This window comes from Syzygium oleosum, unplaced genomic scaffold (genome assembly GCF_021117445.2).
Source record: "Syzygium oleosum isolate NSW1041296 unplaced genomic scaffold, Sole_v2.1 Sole_v2.26, whole genome shotgun sequence".
NCBI classification, from domain to species: domain Eukaryota; kingdom Viridiplantae; phylum Streptophyta; class Magnoliopsida; order Myrtales; family Myrtaceae; genus Syzygium; species Syzygium oleosum.
The window spans coordinates 4,722,075-4,738,651 of NW_026607510.1; the positions used below are offsets into that span (position 1 = coordinate 4,722,075).

At 38.8% G+C, this 16,577-nt stretch overlaps 1 protein-coding gene across 1 annotated transcript; it reads right to left on the minus strand.

The window, feature by feature from the left end:
* Positions 1–620: 620 nt before the first annotated feature.
* On the minus strand, positions 621–14,519 carry LOC115681962 (4-alpha-glucanotransferase, chloroplastic/amyloplastic). The gene is made up of 16 exons (XM_030606072.2): positions 14,124–14,519; positions 13,745–13,807; positions 13,321–13,409; positions 13,170–13,230; positions 10,300–10,378; positions 7,156–7,292; positions 6,892–7,050; positions 6,719–6,795; positions 5,081–5,220; positions 4,974–5,005; positions 4,822–4,896; positions 3,705–3,777; positions 3,513–3,601; positions 2,255–2,299; positions 1,984–2,136; positions 621–1,112 (listed from the first exon to the last, which is right to left on the minus strand). Exons 1-16 carry the CDS (start codon positions 14,478–14,480, stop codon positions 1,008–1,010), a joined length of 1,734 nt encoding a protein of 577 aa, XP_030461932.2. The 5' UTR covers positions 14,481–14,519; the 3' UTR covers positions 621–1,007.
* Between the last annotated feature and the right edge of the window lie 2,058 nt (positions 14,520–16,577).

Consider the following 16,577-nt stretch of genomic DNA (forward strand, 5'->3'; position numbering starts at 1 on the left):
TTTAGGACTAAATTGACACCAATGCAAAAGGTTTAGGACTGAATTGGCACCAAAAAAAGGTTTAAGACTAAATTGACACTAATGCAAAAAATTTAGGACTTTTTTGGCACTTTTCCCCAGCAAAAGCTATTGAAAGGTTAACGACTATAACAAAATGAAATAACATGAGGACGTCATATAACAATTGAACATTCAGAATAAATGTGTAATACCTTAAAATTCATGTGAGTTTTTACGTAATTTCCCCCAATAAAAATTTGTTACATATATAATATGACCAATTAGTAGCAATACACCCACTATCCATCTTTGTCACATTTGTTCCCAATCAGACTAGTAGATTTTGTGTTGCAGAGTAGCATCATTACAGAGTCATTGACAGACAAGTTCTCACTGCAGAGGACTGAAGCTGTTAGGATTAATAGGAGGACCATGATAAATCAATGATAACTTTTCTCCACAACAAAAAAGTGAACCTAACTGGTAATAAATGGTTTGAATAGGTTGAGCTTTTCATTTTTCTCAAGCAAAACATTTGCCTAAACAAACATAATCAAACTGAGAAAAAGCGTATGCAATCGATACCGTTGAACTAACAATGCAAGACAAGTTTCAGCAGATTTGAGATGAACACGTTTCCTGATACTAGCAAGACTGAAAAGGAATCGAATCCACTGATCAGGCCTTTCGTGCTGGTAGCTCATAACTCGTAAGGACTCTGTACGTATACAAACTCAACTTATGCATAACTTACTTAAGCTATGACCTCAAAATTATACAGCTTAAAATAACAATGTCTACAAAATAAACTGAAACATATGTCCTCAATCATATAAAAGAACAAGAGCCCCCTGTAGCAATCTTTCCCTGGCTTATTATCATGCAACGCAGATTCAAATTAGATGCAGAGCTTCTCTACATCTCCAGCATAGCTAATGATTTGTATGTAGGCCAATTATTGAGTGTTCTCGTGTAAGATTGCGGGGGACAAATATCTGAACTTTCCCCTACAGCCGCCCATACAGTGAAAGCATGTCCTTCAACTTCATGGCTTCTTTATCCAAGCTCTCGAAGCTCATGGAACTTGGTAATCTCCAAGACCAGTTTCCAAGCTGCATGTGGTGAGAAGGGAAACACGGGAGAGGAATAAGTACTTGATTATTCTAAAGTGGATTACTCATTTCATCGGTAGTTAGACTCGACGAAATCCAGACGCTAATATGGAAGAAGGTCCATTTCCCTACTTTCAATTGGTCATATACACATATTGAAGTGGAAAACTCAAAGCATACAGAAAAAGTAGGCCGTTAATCCTTTATCCTATGTAAGCAATGCTCCGCTCCCTCATAGGGCCTTGATGAGCTTGGGCCAGGCTCATCTAAAAGTATAGGTTCAGTCATCAAATGGGCCCCCTCTAGAGAACTTCGCCGAGCCATATTATAATCCAAAGATATTTCAATAGTTTCGGCCAGCTAGTTGCCAAATTAAACCGACTCAATTTTTCGTTAGCAGAACTATCAAAGCTCCTTACGCTCCTTAACATGAAAATGTTTGTCCAGATTGGTTAACTGTATCAAGCAGACCATTTGGCCCATGATCAAGTCCTCAATTCTAATGAACCACGTGAGACATCTGGACAAATCTCAGTATCCCACTCAGTTTGGAATCTAACATCAGGAAAAGACTAAAAAAATAACAGAAACTAGAGGGTGTGAAGTGTAGGTTCTCTTCAATCCTTAGGGTTCACAGTATAGAATCTTAAAACCAGAAGGGGTGTAAGTGTAAGTTTTGAAACCAGAGGGCACAAAGTGCAATGAGTAATGGAAAAGTTGGATAGGCTTAGTTATTTCCCCAAAAAGCAAATATGAGAAAATGACTCACTGGGGCAGCGAGAAAGGAACTAGTTTTGCTTTCAAAAAATGTCTTGGCCAACCGAGTGAGTAACATCTTTTTGATAAATAAAACTATCCAATTATGAAGTACCTCAGTTGCAGGGGTATTCATCCTTGCAGAACTTCCCAGACAAAGGATATCTTGCATTGAGATGATTGCAGTTCTTGCAACAGAAGAAAGAACAGCCTGAATCAATATCCATGGCATATCATTCTCCCCATCAGTCGCAAGATATTTAAGAACCTGAAAAGTGTAGCCAATGAGAAGGGAAGAAACAAAACAAACTGCATTGATCCTAGAAGCTTCTTGCGAGAGGATAACTAATGTTAAAAAGGGCACTCCTTCAAAGACAATAACTTACATTGGACTTCTCATTGGGGTTCAAATTGTCCCACCAACCTTGTATCTATTTCCAGAAGCGGACATTAGTTGCCATTTACAATGAAATAGTATTGCAAAGAGGAACTAGGACATGGATAAACAAAATCAACTGATACTGAAACTCATTTAGATAGGCCAAGAGATCTAACAGAATTCGAGAGCAATGGTTGTTTCGTAACATTCAATGGAACCAGACCAAATTAACACCCCCCCCTTTTCTCATATCGCATCTTTAGCCAAATTAAAAGAAAGTTGGAAACTGAAAATATGTTAAGTGAGCGTGGGACCCGGGCTCTAACCAGTTGAGCTACCTGAACCACTTTCCTAAAGTCTGTTGGATTCATCAAATAGTGCCCCTTGACTAGTAAGGGAAAAGCCCTTTACTAATCAAATAGTTAGGGGGGGTGACGGAGGGAGAGAGAGAGAGAGAGAGAGGGAGAACAAATAGGCACATAGGAAGCCAAATCACACACGTAACCAATTCATCCAACCAGCAGCCAGCCAGATTGCAACTTCAGAGGGACACGAACTGAAACAACTTAAAGAGAGAAACCAATTGGCAATATTGTCATCAAGTTCAATGGAAGCTTGTGACACTACCAGTGGGATAAGGGCTGCTCCCTCTCTCAAATCAGCAAAGGTCAAACAATCTGTACATTTTTTTCCTTAATCTGAGATGGAAGAAATCCTTTCAGGTCTTATCTGTCCAACTCGGCCCATATGTGTGGGTTTCCACCATCATCCAGCCTAATCTCTGGTCTCAAGTGATAGGATGATTCTTAAGCTCAAGGGGACACAGTGTGATGGATTATCTGACAAAAAATTGTAGAAATCATTCATACAGCACAGCCTACAACCCCCCCCCCCCCCCCCCTCTCCCTAATCCCCATATTTTTACAGTATCCTATATTGCTAGGCTATGGAGTTTCGACTCCCTCCCCATCGAGGTTAAGCCTTTAGGTTGGACTTTCTGACATGGTATGAGAGACAGGTTTTGCTCAGTTTATTTCGCCTATGTGGCTCCTGTTTTGTCAATTCTACATGTTCCTAGTCCAATTTGCACATGAGATTAGGTGTTTAAATCTCCCACGTTCACTGTCTGTGGGATTACATGGGTCTTATATACAATTAGTCTCTCTCTAGCTACAAGCTCAAACTTTTCAATTGGGTATCCAAATAATATTGATCTGACCCAGTATAGCACATAAAGAAATGCGTATTTCATAAAGAATGTCTACCGTGTCATTATCATGAGTCCCTGTATACACAACTTGGTTGCTCTCGTGGTTATGAGGCAAGTGAGGATTGTCAGAATTACTTCCAAAAGCTGTACAAGAGAACGGAAGGACCTTAGGTTGTAGACACTTCCAATAGAGATTGTCATTTGCAGGCAAAAAAACCAAAAAGTTGATAGGATTAAGGTTCTTTACCAAACTGCAGCACAGCCATTCCAGGAGCACCAATGGACTTTCTTAGCTTAACTACATCCTCCGTGATAACACCCTGCAATAGCATAACCTTTTAGGAAGTTGAAGCAATTTAACTGAGATTTGCACAAATTCTTGGACAATAGATGCCTTTAACAGGTACATGGCTTGTATTGCTTAAGGCATATGAGAACCAAGTTACACAATAGTGGTTGACTAAAAGAAGAATATATGTGTGGGAAAATTCGCAGCAGTTGCAATGGCTGCTTCAGCTTACTACTGCTATTAAGTGAATTAAATTCATTCTGACCATCTCTTGTTTCTTTTTGTTTTTTGTTCTTTTTTGGTTAGAAACTTTCTTCCAACTACCAATGAGCATGAATTGGCTACTAAAAAATGGCCCATAGAGTCCAAAAGACAATTTTCAAACTAACTAGAAACCATTAGTCACATTGAATGATGATTATGCATGATGATTCCATCTTATGTGTGCCTAATTCAATCTGGTGAAGCTATTGTTCCTCCAGAAATGCTATCCACTATTATGCAGCCAATCAAAATTTCCACAAAGAGTCAAACCTCAAGCCCTAAACAGCGCACTAAGCTATCAAAAATATCATCAACTGATCTTAAGTGGTGCTAAGCCCCGCCGAAGTAATATTATCTGGAATTATTCAGCATTTCCATGCTAACCATCTTAAGTCAATGATGACAACAAAGCTAAGATAGCAGGTTGCCAACAACTCACCAACTCTTATGAGCACATGCAGATTCGAGATATAACTACCTTCAGTGCAGATCAAATGCATAATATACTGAGATAAATGAGCTATAGGACTGAAAAAGTCTTGACACATTGAGATATAAACATATAACTCCCACAGAGGGCTGAGTCTAAAAACCCAGAACAGGACATTAAATGAGAAAACAAAGAAACTGAATGAATATCACAACCCATCAGCTGACCACCAAGCATAAATATCAAACTCCATACCTAAGAAGGGTTCATCCTCGAAGGACTGTCAATGGTTTTTAAGTCTCACATAGGAGTTGACCATATTTCTGACTATACATAAGAGGTAATTACAGGCTAGTATACTAAGAGCGAAAAAAGACGCACCAAATCTTCCGCTATTATGTTCATCTTTCCAAAAGCTTTGGAGATGGCATCAAAAAAAGGTTTTCCAGGTCCCACCTACTGCCATCAAGTGAAGAAGTAAAGTGGACATGTATTAAAAAGAGAACATTAGAAACTTCACTTTGAAAACTAACCTTCCAACGCCCAACCATCGCAACTTTTGCCTCTGTTCAGGTAAGAGTATAAGATTAGATGAAACAAAAGAACAGAGGTTATATTTCATTAATCTACGATTACTCACCTGCAGGAACAGCCCAAAACCCAGCAAATCCTCTAAAATGGTCTATCCTGAATTCATCGTATAGACTCTGAGCTCTTCTCAACCTCCGTATCCACCATGAGAATCCTTCATTTTCCATCGCTTTCCAGTCATATAGAGGGCTTAATTTAGGCACACAGCCGATTAGCATACTAGTACATAGCATACAAATGGCAACGTGTAGTGCATATAGGCGAGGCAAAGCATGTTGGCAACAAAGACACATGATTATAGAAAAATATCATATAGCTAGCCTTGCAACTTGAATTTCTAAGCATGAACCTACGTTCCATGCAGTCCAGCTGAACTACAGACCTACGAAACTAGTAGCGACTTCGTAAGAGTCCAAAGTATATGTCCTCGTCTTATGAGATTACCCTGTTCAAAATCAAATGCGAGTTTCCTGCTTCTCAGCCAATAAATAACACAATTGCAACTAACATAAGCTTCCAGCAAATAGTTAAATATCATGAGAGTGGACATGTAAAGTTTGAAAAAGAAAACAAGAAATCTTATTCAGAAGCAACGGCATACATAAATTCTTAGCAGTTCAGATGGTTTGAGACAGTACAATGTCATCCTGCACCGATTTAATTATGTGATGACCCTAACGAAATTGCAGTCTGATCATTCACCAAAGGAGTTGATCATTGATAACGACACCACTTGAGAAATATGTCTTGGAGATATAATTGCCTCAAGCAGACATGCGGATAGCCTCCCCAGTGATGGTCAGATAACTAGGTATGCCTAATTAGCAAGGAAGAAGCAACCTCTCATATTCTAGAGAATATAAATGGCGCTAATTGTCTCCTTATGTAGGTAGCTGTTAATTTTCCACTGGTTGACTGGTTGAAGATTTCTTCTTCCTTTTTTTTTTTTTCTGCTGTTCAGTTTGTTTTCGGCGATAATTGAAAGGGAACATTAAGCAAAATGAGATGGGTGTCCTGATAAGACAAGTCAATACTTCTAGAATCCTCTGACTTTAATTACTTTTTTCAGCCAATTATATTCATTTCTCAAGAGTAAGAATCTAGGGACTGGCAGACCTAGCAGGGGTAGTGGTGGCCCCCGCACCCCCGCCTCCACCCCTAGGTATATTGTCATTCAAATGACAATTTTATCTATAAATATTTAAATGAAGTTTTTTATCTCGACCCCCAACCCCGAATTCTTGATGTGCCACTTGTCTGGCGTTGGATGTTTCAGTGCCAACTTAATGGCTGATGTGTTTTACTTATCAGCTTTTCACTTCATTTGCCACAATTCTTCTCTGATAACCATTTTTTGAATATTTCTCATTCATCCTTTGGTTGATAACTTACTATAATGAAATTGTTGGCTTCGAATTAACATAGTAGAGATTGACAATTGGTCAAAAAATCTTAAGGTAATTATTTCATATTACTTCCATGAAAGACGCATGAAGGACATGAAAATAACATAGTAGCATCTATCAACAACAGGTTATACAGGTTCTCTTATGTACTTAATGTCCTACGGAGGAATCAAATGATATGCAAATGCAATGCCAAGTCAATCTAATTTCAACGAAATGTGGCAAAAATAACAAGCAATCATCTGCTAATTGTGCTCGACTTTATATGCCTATACACATACCTGTTCCACAGCTGACCAGTCTCACTGAAAGCATCAGGTGGAACACCACTGACCAACAACGGGAATCCTTTCCTATTCTGCGGTATAAAACAATATAAGCTATTTAAAAAGTGCAAGGCCCATTGGCATGGTCCCTGTAGAAGTACTAGTCAGAACCGAAAATAATGTCCCACCAGTAAAAATTGTTTCTTATTTGCCCAAACATCTGCACTATGATGATCAACATAGATTGGCATGTCTCCCATGATTCTGATGCCCTTCATGTGAGCATAGTCATGAATTTTCTGCCACTGCCTTTGGAACAGAAACTGTTGTGCAACAAATACATCTATCTGGGCCAGTAAAAGAAGAAACATTAATATCAGTGGCTCCTAATATTATGGAAGAGATGCTCTATGACACAAAGCAAATGCAATTTCTGAGTTCAATGGACTTACAAATTTTTTTTTGCTCTGGTAAATTTCTTCCAGTGCAACAAGGTGGCGATTTTTTAATGGTTCAGGCCACTCATACCAGCTGAATGTGTCCAAAGTATCATCAATAGCAGCAAAATAAGCTGCATCTTGAAGCCAACCTGCAGGACAGAAGGGATTTACTGAGCTATCTGAAGTTTTGTATGTCTAAGCTAGATCTAAGTGAAAATAGTAAAATTTGGTTCAAGAAAATCATTATCAATTGGAAGAGAGAGAAATAACATAAGTGAAATGGGAAAATTAGAACAGAGCGAATAGAGCAACATGAGTATAACAGATGGAGGAAGAAAACGGAAGCAGCTAAAGTAGTATATCAACATCCAAGGAACTTATGCAAGTGCTACCGGTTGACTCTCAAATTATGCAGGTGGTCTGGTACACAAATCTGTAATCTGCTAAACAGACTGAAGTTACTTTCTTTGCCCATACACAATTTTGAAAGATCATTTTCCCGGGAAGATACCTTTCTGTCTTAGATAGCAAGTTTTTATCAGTTTCTTGGGCAAGTCAGGTGAATCTATTGTTGACTGGGGGGCAGCCCATGTACGAGGAGTGGAGAGTCTTTCAATCAGCTCCTAATTCATGATGATTGCACATCTAACAGTTCGGACCCAGCACAGAAAGAGAAACACTCTATTGTTGGAGGGAATTTTTTAGTTCCCTTTCATTAAGCATCATGAAAAATTATGACTGGGAAAGAATTCAGGACCTTTGATTGACAGAAAATTCCAGGCATTCTCTATATTTATATATTAAAGTGATTGGGTGGGATATACATGTGGTGATGTGGCCACTTCAAGGATTTTTCACAATATAACTTCTCTTTTCACTTTGAATTTTGGAGTTGGTAAATTAGTGTGGACCATGGGTGCTAATATTTAGATTGTTTTTTCTTTGCTCTTTTGTTTGGCAAATACAAGTCACTCCTTTTCTCATTATTTTGTTTGTCAAATAAGTCTTTTAAGGTTAACCTTAACCTTCATTACCAAAAAAAACCAAAATTATATTTAAATATCGAATAAAATACTCTAAAAATAAAATTTGTCAATTATCCACTTATTTGCACTAGGATTATTATTTGAGGAGTGAAACAAAAAGCCATTGGGAATATTGGCAATACATACACATAGAGGTGACATCAATTCATAGGATGTGACATAACTTTTCTTTTCATATGTAAAGATTAAAAGTTGGATAGCATTAACAAAAAAGATCCAATGATTTTCTCATTGGCAATTTCAGAAAGAGTTAAATCTTGTTAAAAAAACCAATTTAATTTCCTAACAAAAAGAAATCGCTAATCATCATGTGATGAGTTTCGTATTCAATCATTTTACCTTTATGCTTGACCATGATTAATCACCAATGCCAGTAAGTAGATAAATTTTATAGCATGTAAACGTACAATTGTTACCTCTATTGAGAGTAAAAATGAAAGCACATATCAAAACTGGGGAATAATAAGCTCATTAATGTTGTTTTCCTCATTTGATGACCCATATGAATACATAATACAAAATTTGTCACTTCTCCATTCAATCCTCAATGCTCAAATATTCTAATTAAGCATGCATAATTAGTGATTTATATCAGTAAATTAGAAATGTTGCCTTGCTTATTGCAGTTCTTAATTTTTAATTGTAAGATTAATGGAAATTACAAATTTGAACATCCATGAAATAAATACTTTTACACAAATGTAATGTACAATCTTCGTAATCTTTCAATATCTCCTCACGTGCCAATTACATATTTTGTTGTTTTAGAGTCTTCCTCTTTTTTCTTTTGGTGAATAAGAACCAATAATTTTTGGTTTCTGTTGGAGTCTTACCTAAGGTTAAAATTTAATAATTTCCTCCCTTTTTTCAGTTTTTTGAGTCGATGAATGCTATATGCGCCTTTTTCTTCATTTTATCCAATTGTTTACAGAAGTACTCTAAACCTCCATCCCTCCATATAACCATATGTTGATGAAAACTTCAATTTAGATAGTGCAGGTGGTACATGGTATACCTAAAGGTTTCTAAATCAATTCTATTTTCCCCATGATAAAAAAAGGATTTTCTCAATTGTCCTCCATAAAGCGGAATTAAAGCAATGCGGTTTGTGCTACTTATACAAAATAATTTCCATTTCTATATGTGCTTAGAAAAGTTTATTACTAATGTCTCATTAAGAGAATCAAAATAAATATAATGACATGGCCAACTTTTTTAGGTCTAATCTACTATTAGCTAAGTCACCATGACATACTGAATACTTCATGAGCCATTTTCTGACTTTGAAATAAATTTTAAGACAAAAAGTATGTATTCATATGTAAACACCAACCGGTCCCGTGTGTCTGCACAAGTTAGATTCTAGTTAAAACATAAATTAGTTGAAGCCTGGATTGCTGTTTGGGTTTGGAAAGTTCTCATCTTTTCATAATTTGACTGGGTTAACAGGACTTCTCTCCCTAATGTAGTCACCTGCCCTCTGCCCACTCTCTCAAACCCAACCTCCTAGGAAGCATGGCTGTTAAACCATGCAATTCTTCCAAGTACTAATTCCATCTCTCTCAAAAACAGCATTAATTAATTTTTTGCTATGTTCTCTCTGTAGTGCAAAGCCCAAACTCGGTCCCTATTTCCGATTTTGGCCCAATTTTTCAAGCTTAGCATGAAAAGGTAGGATATCTGACTAAGTTTTATAAGTCAAGCACAAGTTGAACATCGGGACAGATTTTGACTCTTTTTTCATCATTACCCTAATTTCTGGTGTCCTCTATTTGGAAATCCTTTATCCTGTAACAATGGAGTAAGAACAGAGTATGACCTGATGTATCTTCCATCTTAAAATGACGAGCATCCCAGCAAACAAAATGTCAAACAACCTGTATTTACATGGTCAATAATGCATCAAACTTTCTTCTTGTTTTGGCATGGTGCAAAATAGGAATTCACGAAAATGGTGAGAAAATCTATTAAAGTATATATAGTCACTCAACAATCTCCTGACTTGGAAAGGAGTAAACAAATTTATAAAAAAAAATGTACACAGAGAAGAGCATTGAAAAGTCAATGACACAAAATTCAGCTCTGACATAACTATTAAAACCAATCTCACTTGATATATCAGGGTCTTTACAGAAGCCTTCAAATTGACGCTTGAGGTCTCCTTCACTCTGTAGGAGCCTCTCTGCAGCCTAAGGATAAAAAAAGCAATTAATTTAACTTGAAAAGCCACTACAAAGTCAACCAAAGTTCAGGAATTATGTAGTAATTGAGGAAGAAGAGTTCCCTTTATAGGTAAAAGGATCAACAATTGAGCACCAAGGGGGATGAAAACCCATATACAAAACGAGCTCAAAAAACTAAAGCCATACACAAAACAGCTCTCAAAACAAAAAGGGAGCTAAATTACAGGACAAATGATCAACTATATTAACTAAGAAATTTTCATCCTTGTGCAAGTTTCCACTGTACCAAAAGTGTAAACCTTCAAGCCAACTTTCATTAAAAGGAGAAATGGAGATCCCTCCGCTCCTACCAAATCAACAAAAAATCAGAGAGAGGAATTTCCTTCTTGTCTTGTTGTACCGTAAGTGAATGCCCTGCCAAGCCCATAATTCTTGCTCAATAGAACCTCCAATAACCCCAAATAACCCGGTGCAAGCACAGGAAGCTGTCCACATCATTCTCATCCAAGAACAATGAAGGAGGAGATGCCACCCGGTCTCTGCATCCTTTTTGTAGAGGAAACACCTATGTATCAATACTTTGTCTCTTTGTTGTGAATTATCTAAGGTAAGGATTCTTCCCTAAATTGCTTCCCAAGGAAAAAAGAAGCTCTTCTCAGAACCCTCACTTTCCAAATTGCTTTCCAAGGAAAATCCATTCTACCACCCAACAACCTTGATATCAAGTGGCTAGTACCAAGACTTTACAGAAAACATTCCCTCTCTTCCATTTTTCCAGACCAAAGCATCCTCAGAAGAAGTAAAAATCTTCATATTATAAAAAACATGAACTCCTAATCTTGGGCTTGCCTCAAAACTCAATATCCCAAATGATCATACCTTCGTTTGAATGATAACAATCCGCTACCAATGCCTCCTTGCTCCTGGCAATGTCAACCAGATTTGGGAACTGATCTTTTAATGCTGCGTCCCCATGCCAAACGTCAGACCAAAACTGTGCCTGATTTCCTTTACCTACTCTAAGTGAAGTAGGAATAAGGAACTCGCTTTAATCCTCTCCAACCATCCCTCATACACCGGTGCCATGAGAAGCTCCCCCAACCTTAGCGATCCAAACTGCCTTTTCAAGACCAAAATTTGCAACCACTACTTTATACCACAGATGTCCATTTTCGACAGGAAACTGCCGAAGGCATTTGCTGAGAAGAGCCTAGTCGAATAACAAGAGGAACTTAATGGCTACTCCACTGCAACAAAAAGGTTGCTTGATTGCTTTCCAATTCACCAAATGGAACTTGCAAACCTCCTTGGTCTTGTTAGAGTAATTAAATATTAAACCACGCCTTCATCTAACAGCTTAAGCTTTTAGAACAGTTGGCAGTGGTCCCACCAAATCTCACATGGTATCAAAGCTGGAGGTCCTGAGTTCAAATCTTTTGAGGCCCCATTTGTCTCTCCGGTTAAATATGTCCATGCTTAATACTAGGCCAAAAGACCAAACTAAGCGTGAGGGTGAGTGTTAGAGTAATTAAATATTAAATCACGCCTTCATCTAACAGCTTAAGTTTTTAGAACAGTTGACAGTGGTCCCACCAAATCTCACAGGTCTTAACCCACAAAAAATTATTTGAATGGCTTCTAACCTTTTAGCTACCAAGAGGGATGGGAAAAGGAGACGTGATAAATAGGAAGGTTGGACAGAGTACTTTCAATAAGAGTAAGCCCCCCACTTTGGACAGGGAAGATCTTTTCCACCAAACAATTTCTTCTCAAGTTCTCAAAACAGGCTCCAACATACGATTTCTCTTGAAAGTAGCGCCCAAATGGAGACCAAAGTAGGTGATTGAGAAAGAACCTAGCTGACAATGGACAACCAAAGATGACAAAGTGTCGTTCATTCCTTCACCTTGTCAAATATGCTTGCTTTTACTTAGATTGATGTTAAGCACAGAAATTCCCACAAAACCCAATAGTACACTCCTCTAATAAAGCAACTGCTGAACATCATCTTCACAGACAATGATGATATCTTCTGCAAGATGACATAGAAAGTCATTTCCATCCTACAACTGTCCACTTAAAGCCAAAAAACCAACCCAACTCAGATAGTTTCCGCTGCATTTTGCTAAGTACCTCCATCACCAGGATAAACATCTAGGAGGATAAAGGGTCACCTTGTCTATGACCCCGAGAAGATTTAAAACAACCGGTTAAGCAACCATTAACTAGAACAGAAAATCTTAGGAATGAAATACATGGTTTTATCCAATTGCACCACATCTCCCCAAGCCCATCTTCTTCAAAACAAACAAAAGGCAATCCCGCAAAACATGGTCATAATCCTTCTCCATATCAAGATTGCAAAAAACACCTTTCTTCTTTGCCCTAAGCTAGGAATACACTAATTTATTTGCAACCAAAGCTGCATCTAGAATTTGTCTCCTTCAAAATAAGGATTTGAGGACCCACCACATTACCGATAACACGTTTTAATCTTGTTGCAAGCACCTAAGAAAGAATTTTATTACACTGGTCACTAAACTAATAGGGTGGACATCCATGATGTTAAGTGCACTACCTCTTTTAGGAATAAAGGCGATAAAAGTAACATTTAAACTACAAACATATGATGGGCAGAAAGTCCTATTGACTGACTTATCATGACAGTGCATGCATAAAAGACAAATTAGAGGAAACATGAGCAAAGGCATAAAGTTACACTATACCCAGATATTCTTAAATGTGATGCAAGTTAACAGGTATATAAGAGATGGCTCTAGATGATTTATGTAATTACCTTTGCTATCAAAGGATCCTTCAACTCAGCAACAATTGAATAGTTCACACTGTCAGCATCGCTGCAAATAGGTAACAATTTGTAAGCAAGACACCTACAACCATAAGGACCTCACTATGTTTGCTCCTTACACCAACATATAGTTTCTTACATTGCATCTGGAAGCTCATCCTTCACTAGCAAACCCTCTTTTACAAGCTCCTCTAGAGATATCAGGAGTGTGTTACCACAATTAGCATCCTGTCAACCACAATGGAACTCTCCTTAAATGCATCCACAGGACTGCATGCCCGGTGGGGCTCAATTCAGTTTTTATAAGGATGAAGTCCTGTTGGTGTAAGTTTTCAAATTCCACTATGACAAAAGCTAATCATGCAAACTGAATTAAAGAGTCAAAGGCCAATCATCATTCCCACAATATAACAACCACTCAGCAAGGGACAGTAAACTGTCCGTTGCTGACTGCTTGCGGCATAAACTCTCTCTCAGAAAGGCCAATTCACAAAGTTATTCAAACAACGAAAAGAAAGAAATCGCACGACTAACAAAACAATAGCGAAAGGAAGTTATGTCACCTGGCCAGAATAAGGAGACCCCCCTTCATAAGGTTTCCTCGCAGGGGGGACGAGAGGGAGAACCTGAAAAGTGCAAAAGAAACGAAACCATTTGGATTTAACACCAATAGAATATTTCAGACAAACAGTACTGATTGAAAAATTCCACAAGATCAGTCCTGAAAGACATAGAAGACAGTAAAAACATAGTAAAGACTGTAACAGAACATCTAGCCTATGCCCCGGTCAATTCTAGCAAAGAAAACCCACATGCAGTCACAAAGCAAGTAAATTTTAATGCTCATACCAACCTAGGATTGCCAAAGTTACAAAACATAGAATCATGAGCTGAATTCCTCAGCCTCACCGACAAAAAACGGAAAGCTCGGTCCACACCAACCTGCCAGACGGAGCAACCGGAGGCGTGAAGCCAGTCCAGGAAGCGGAACGCCTCCTCGCCGAGGTCCCCAATCCCGTACGGGCCCCGGAACGACGTCGGGTGGAGGAGAACCCCGGCGCGCCTCCGCTCGCCCGGGTCGGCCTCGGGGAACCGCTCGCCGTAGTCGGCCGGCAAGTCCTCGCCGACGGCGGCGCCCCTCGCGGGGGAGCGGCGCGCCACCCGGAGGGCCCGGCCCCAGGCCGGTGGCCGCGGGTCGCGGGCGAAGGTCGGCGAGGCCGCGCACATGGAGGGGGATGAGGAAGAGCCGCGTAGAGTGTGAGCGAGGGAGGAGGAGGAGAGAGAGGTGGAGATCGCCATGGAAGTAAAGTAGAGAGAGAGAGAGAGAGAGAGAGTGGTGGAAGGAAGAAGGAAGAAGGAAGAAGAAGAGGAGGAGGAGGAGGAGAAGAGGGAGGGCGACGGACGGCGCCGGGAAGCAAGTGAAGGAGTGCGGCGCCGCCGCTCGTGGCGGAGATTGATTGCTTTGAATGTTGTCTCCAACGTGGGCACGTCTTCCAAAGTTAGAAATTGCAAATATTTATAATTTATCCTCAATTTTTTTATAATAAGTTTTATATCGGATCACGCATAATTCATCAAATTGCCATTTTATTTTTCGAATTATCTCCACACTCGCAAATTTGAGGACAACCCCGATTGCTGCCGAGCTCAAGGCCATATCGAGGTCGATGGTCGCCATGGTTGAGCTCTGCTGCAGGGCATGGCCTGACGACCTTGAACCGTTGGCCCAAGCTGAGCTCCCGTGGCTCGCAATGGCATGACTAGAGCGATCTCGCTATAGATAGAAAGGATAATGACGCGAACAGTCTATGAATTTTGGTTTAATGTGCAATGTTATCCCTAAACTTTTAATTTGTTCAATGCAGTTCCTAAATTTTAGCATAATGTTCAATATGGTCCCTAAAATTTTAATTTGTTCAATATGGTCTTTAGACTTTTGGTACATATTCAAATTAATCCCTAAATTATATGAAAATGTTCAAAGTGATCCCTAAATTTGAAGTAATGAAAGGACTACATTAAAATATTTTCATATGGTTCAAGGAATAAATTAAACATATATCAAAAGTTAAATTAAAAGTTCATGAATCATATTACACATTAGGTTAAAATTCAATGATTACATTAAACTAATTAAAAATTCAGAGATGATATTATGTATTGGATCAAAGTTAAAAAACTGTTTATGCCATTTTTTTTCAAAATAGAAACAAGCATGCAAGGAGAGGTACGTGGACGGCGCGAGTGGCCAGGTGTCGTTGTTGACATCCGAGTGTCGTTGCGCGCTATATGCTATTGTACGTAAGAAGATAGAAAACGCCAGAAAAGAGAGTAAGAGACGGGTTTAGGTGTAGATCTTGGGTGCGCACGAGGCAAATGCAGGTGTGTTTTTTAGGTTGGGGAGATGCAAAATTTAAGTTTTGAAATGTGAGGAGTGAATTTGATATGGAGAACAAAGATAAGGATGGCTTTCGCAATTATCCCACTGGAATAATACTTAAAATTACTGAAAAACATCCAATGTTTTCATCTCACTAACATTTTCCATCCTCTATTTTCAAATATACATCTTTTAGCATCCACCCTTTTTTTATTTAAACACCGCATCCTATCGGAGTAACGAAGTTTTTTGTGCTAATATTTGATTAGTGTAAGATGCGGTTTCCTACGAATTTGACGTGATATTTCTAGAGTTAACGTAACGACAAACCCCAAATTGATATATATGTAACAAATTTACCTCAAACTAATTTTTTTATCATGAAAAACTCCGAACCGGTATATCTGTGATAAATTTACCATGAACTAATTATTTGACCATAAAAAATTGGTACATTTGTGACAAATTTGTTATCCGTTAGTTTCTGTTAAATTGGATTAATACCATGAAAAACCACAAAATGATACACATGTGATAAACGGAAAGTAAAACTCTAAACTAGTATATCTATCAACTGCCACGTGTCATCCAACTCAGAAATTCAACGGTAAAATTTAACGGAAACTAAACAATGGTAAATTTGTTACATGTATACCAGCTTGGGGTTTTTTATGCTCAAAAAATAAGTTTTGGATAAATTTGTCACATATGTATCAATTTGGGATTTTTCGTGGTATTAACTCATATTTCTATCAACATTTATTGTCCTGTTTTGGGCCTACCGATCCTCACGACTTTAAATCGCAAGTATACGTAAAAAAAGTCACCCAGGATTCCCCCTAGGCGATGTGGGACAAGAGAGGCTCCCCTCCCTTCTCTGCGCACATCTGAAGACTGAGGCGTAGACACATCACCATCTCTCCTCCCCGTGCACCGCCGCCTGAGCCATCACACTCTCCACCCCTCAGGAGTACAACGTCCTTATTGTGGCCCCACACGCGGTCGGGAGTCGGCTC

What these genes read in the sequence shown, in the direction of transcription:
- LOC115681962 (XM_030606072.2), bottom strand. Translation starts at nt 14,480, where the DNA reads ATGGCGATCTCCACCTCTCTCTCCTCCTCCTCCCTCGCTCACACTCTA. An exon ending in ATAAGAAACAATTTTTACTG is followed by an intron (nt 6,796 to 6,891) that starts GTGGGACATTAT and finishes TTTATACCGCAG; the next exon opens with AATAGGAAAGGATTCCCGTT. An exon ending in ACATAATAGCGGAAGATTTG is followed by an intron (nt 3,778 to 4,821) that starts GTGCGTCTTTTT and finishes ATGCTATTGCAG; the next exon opens with GGTGTTATCACGGAGGATGT.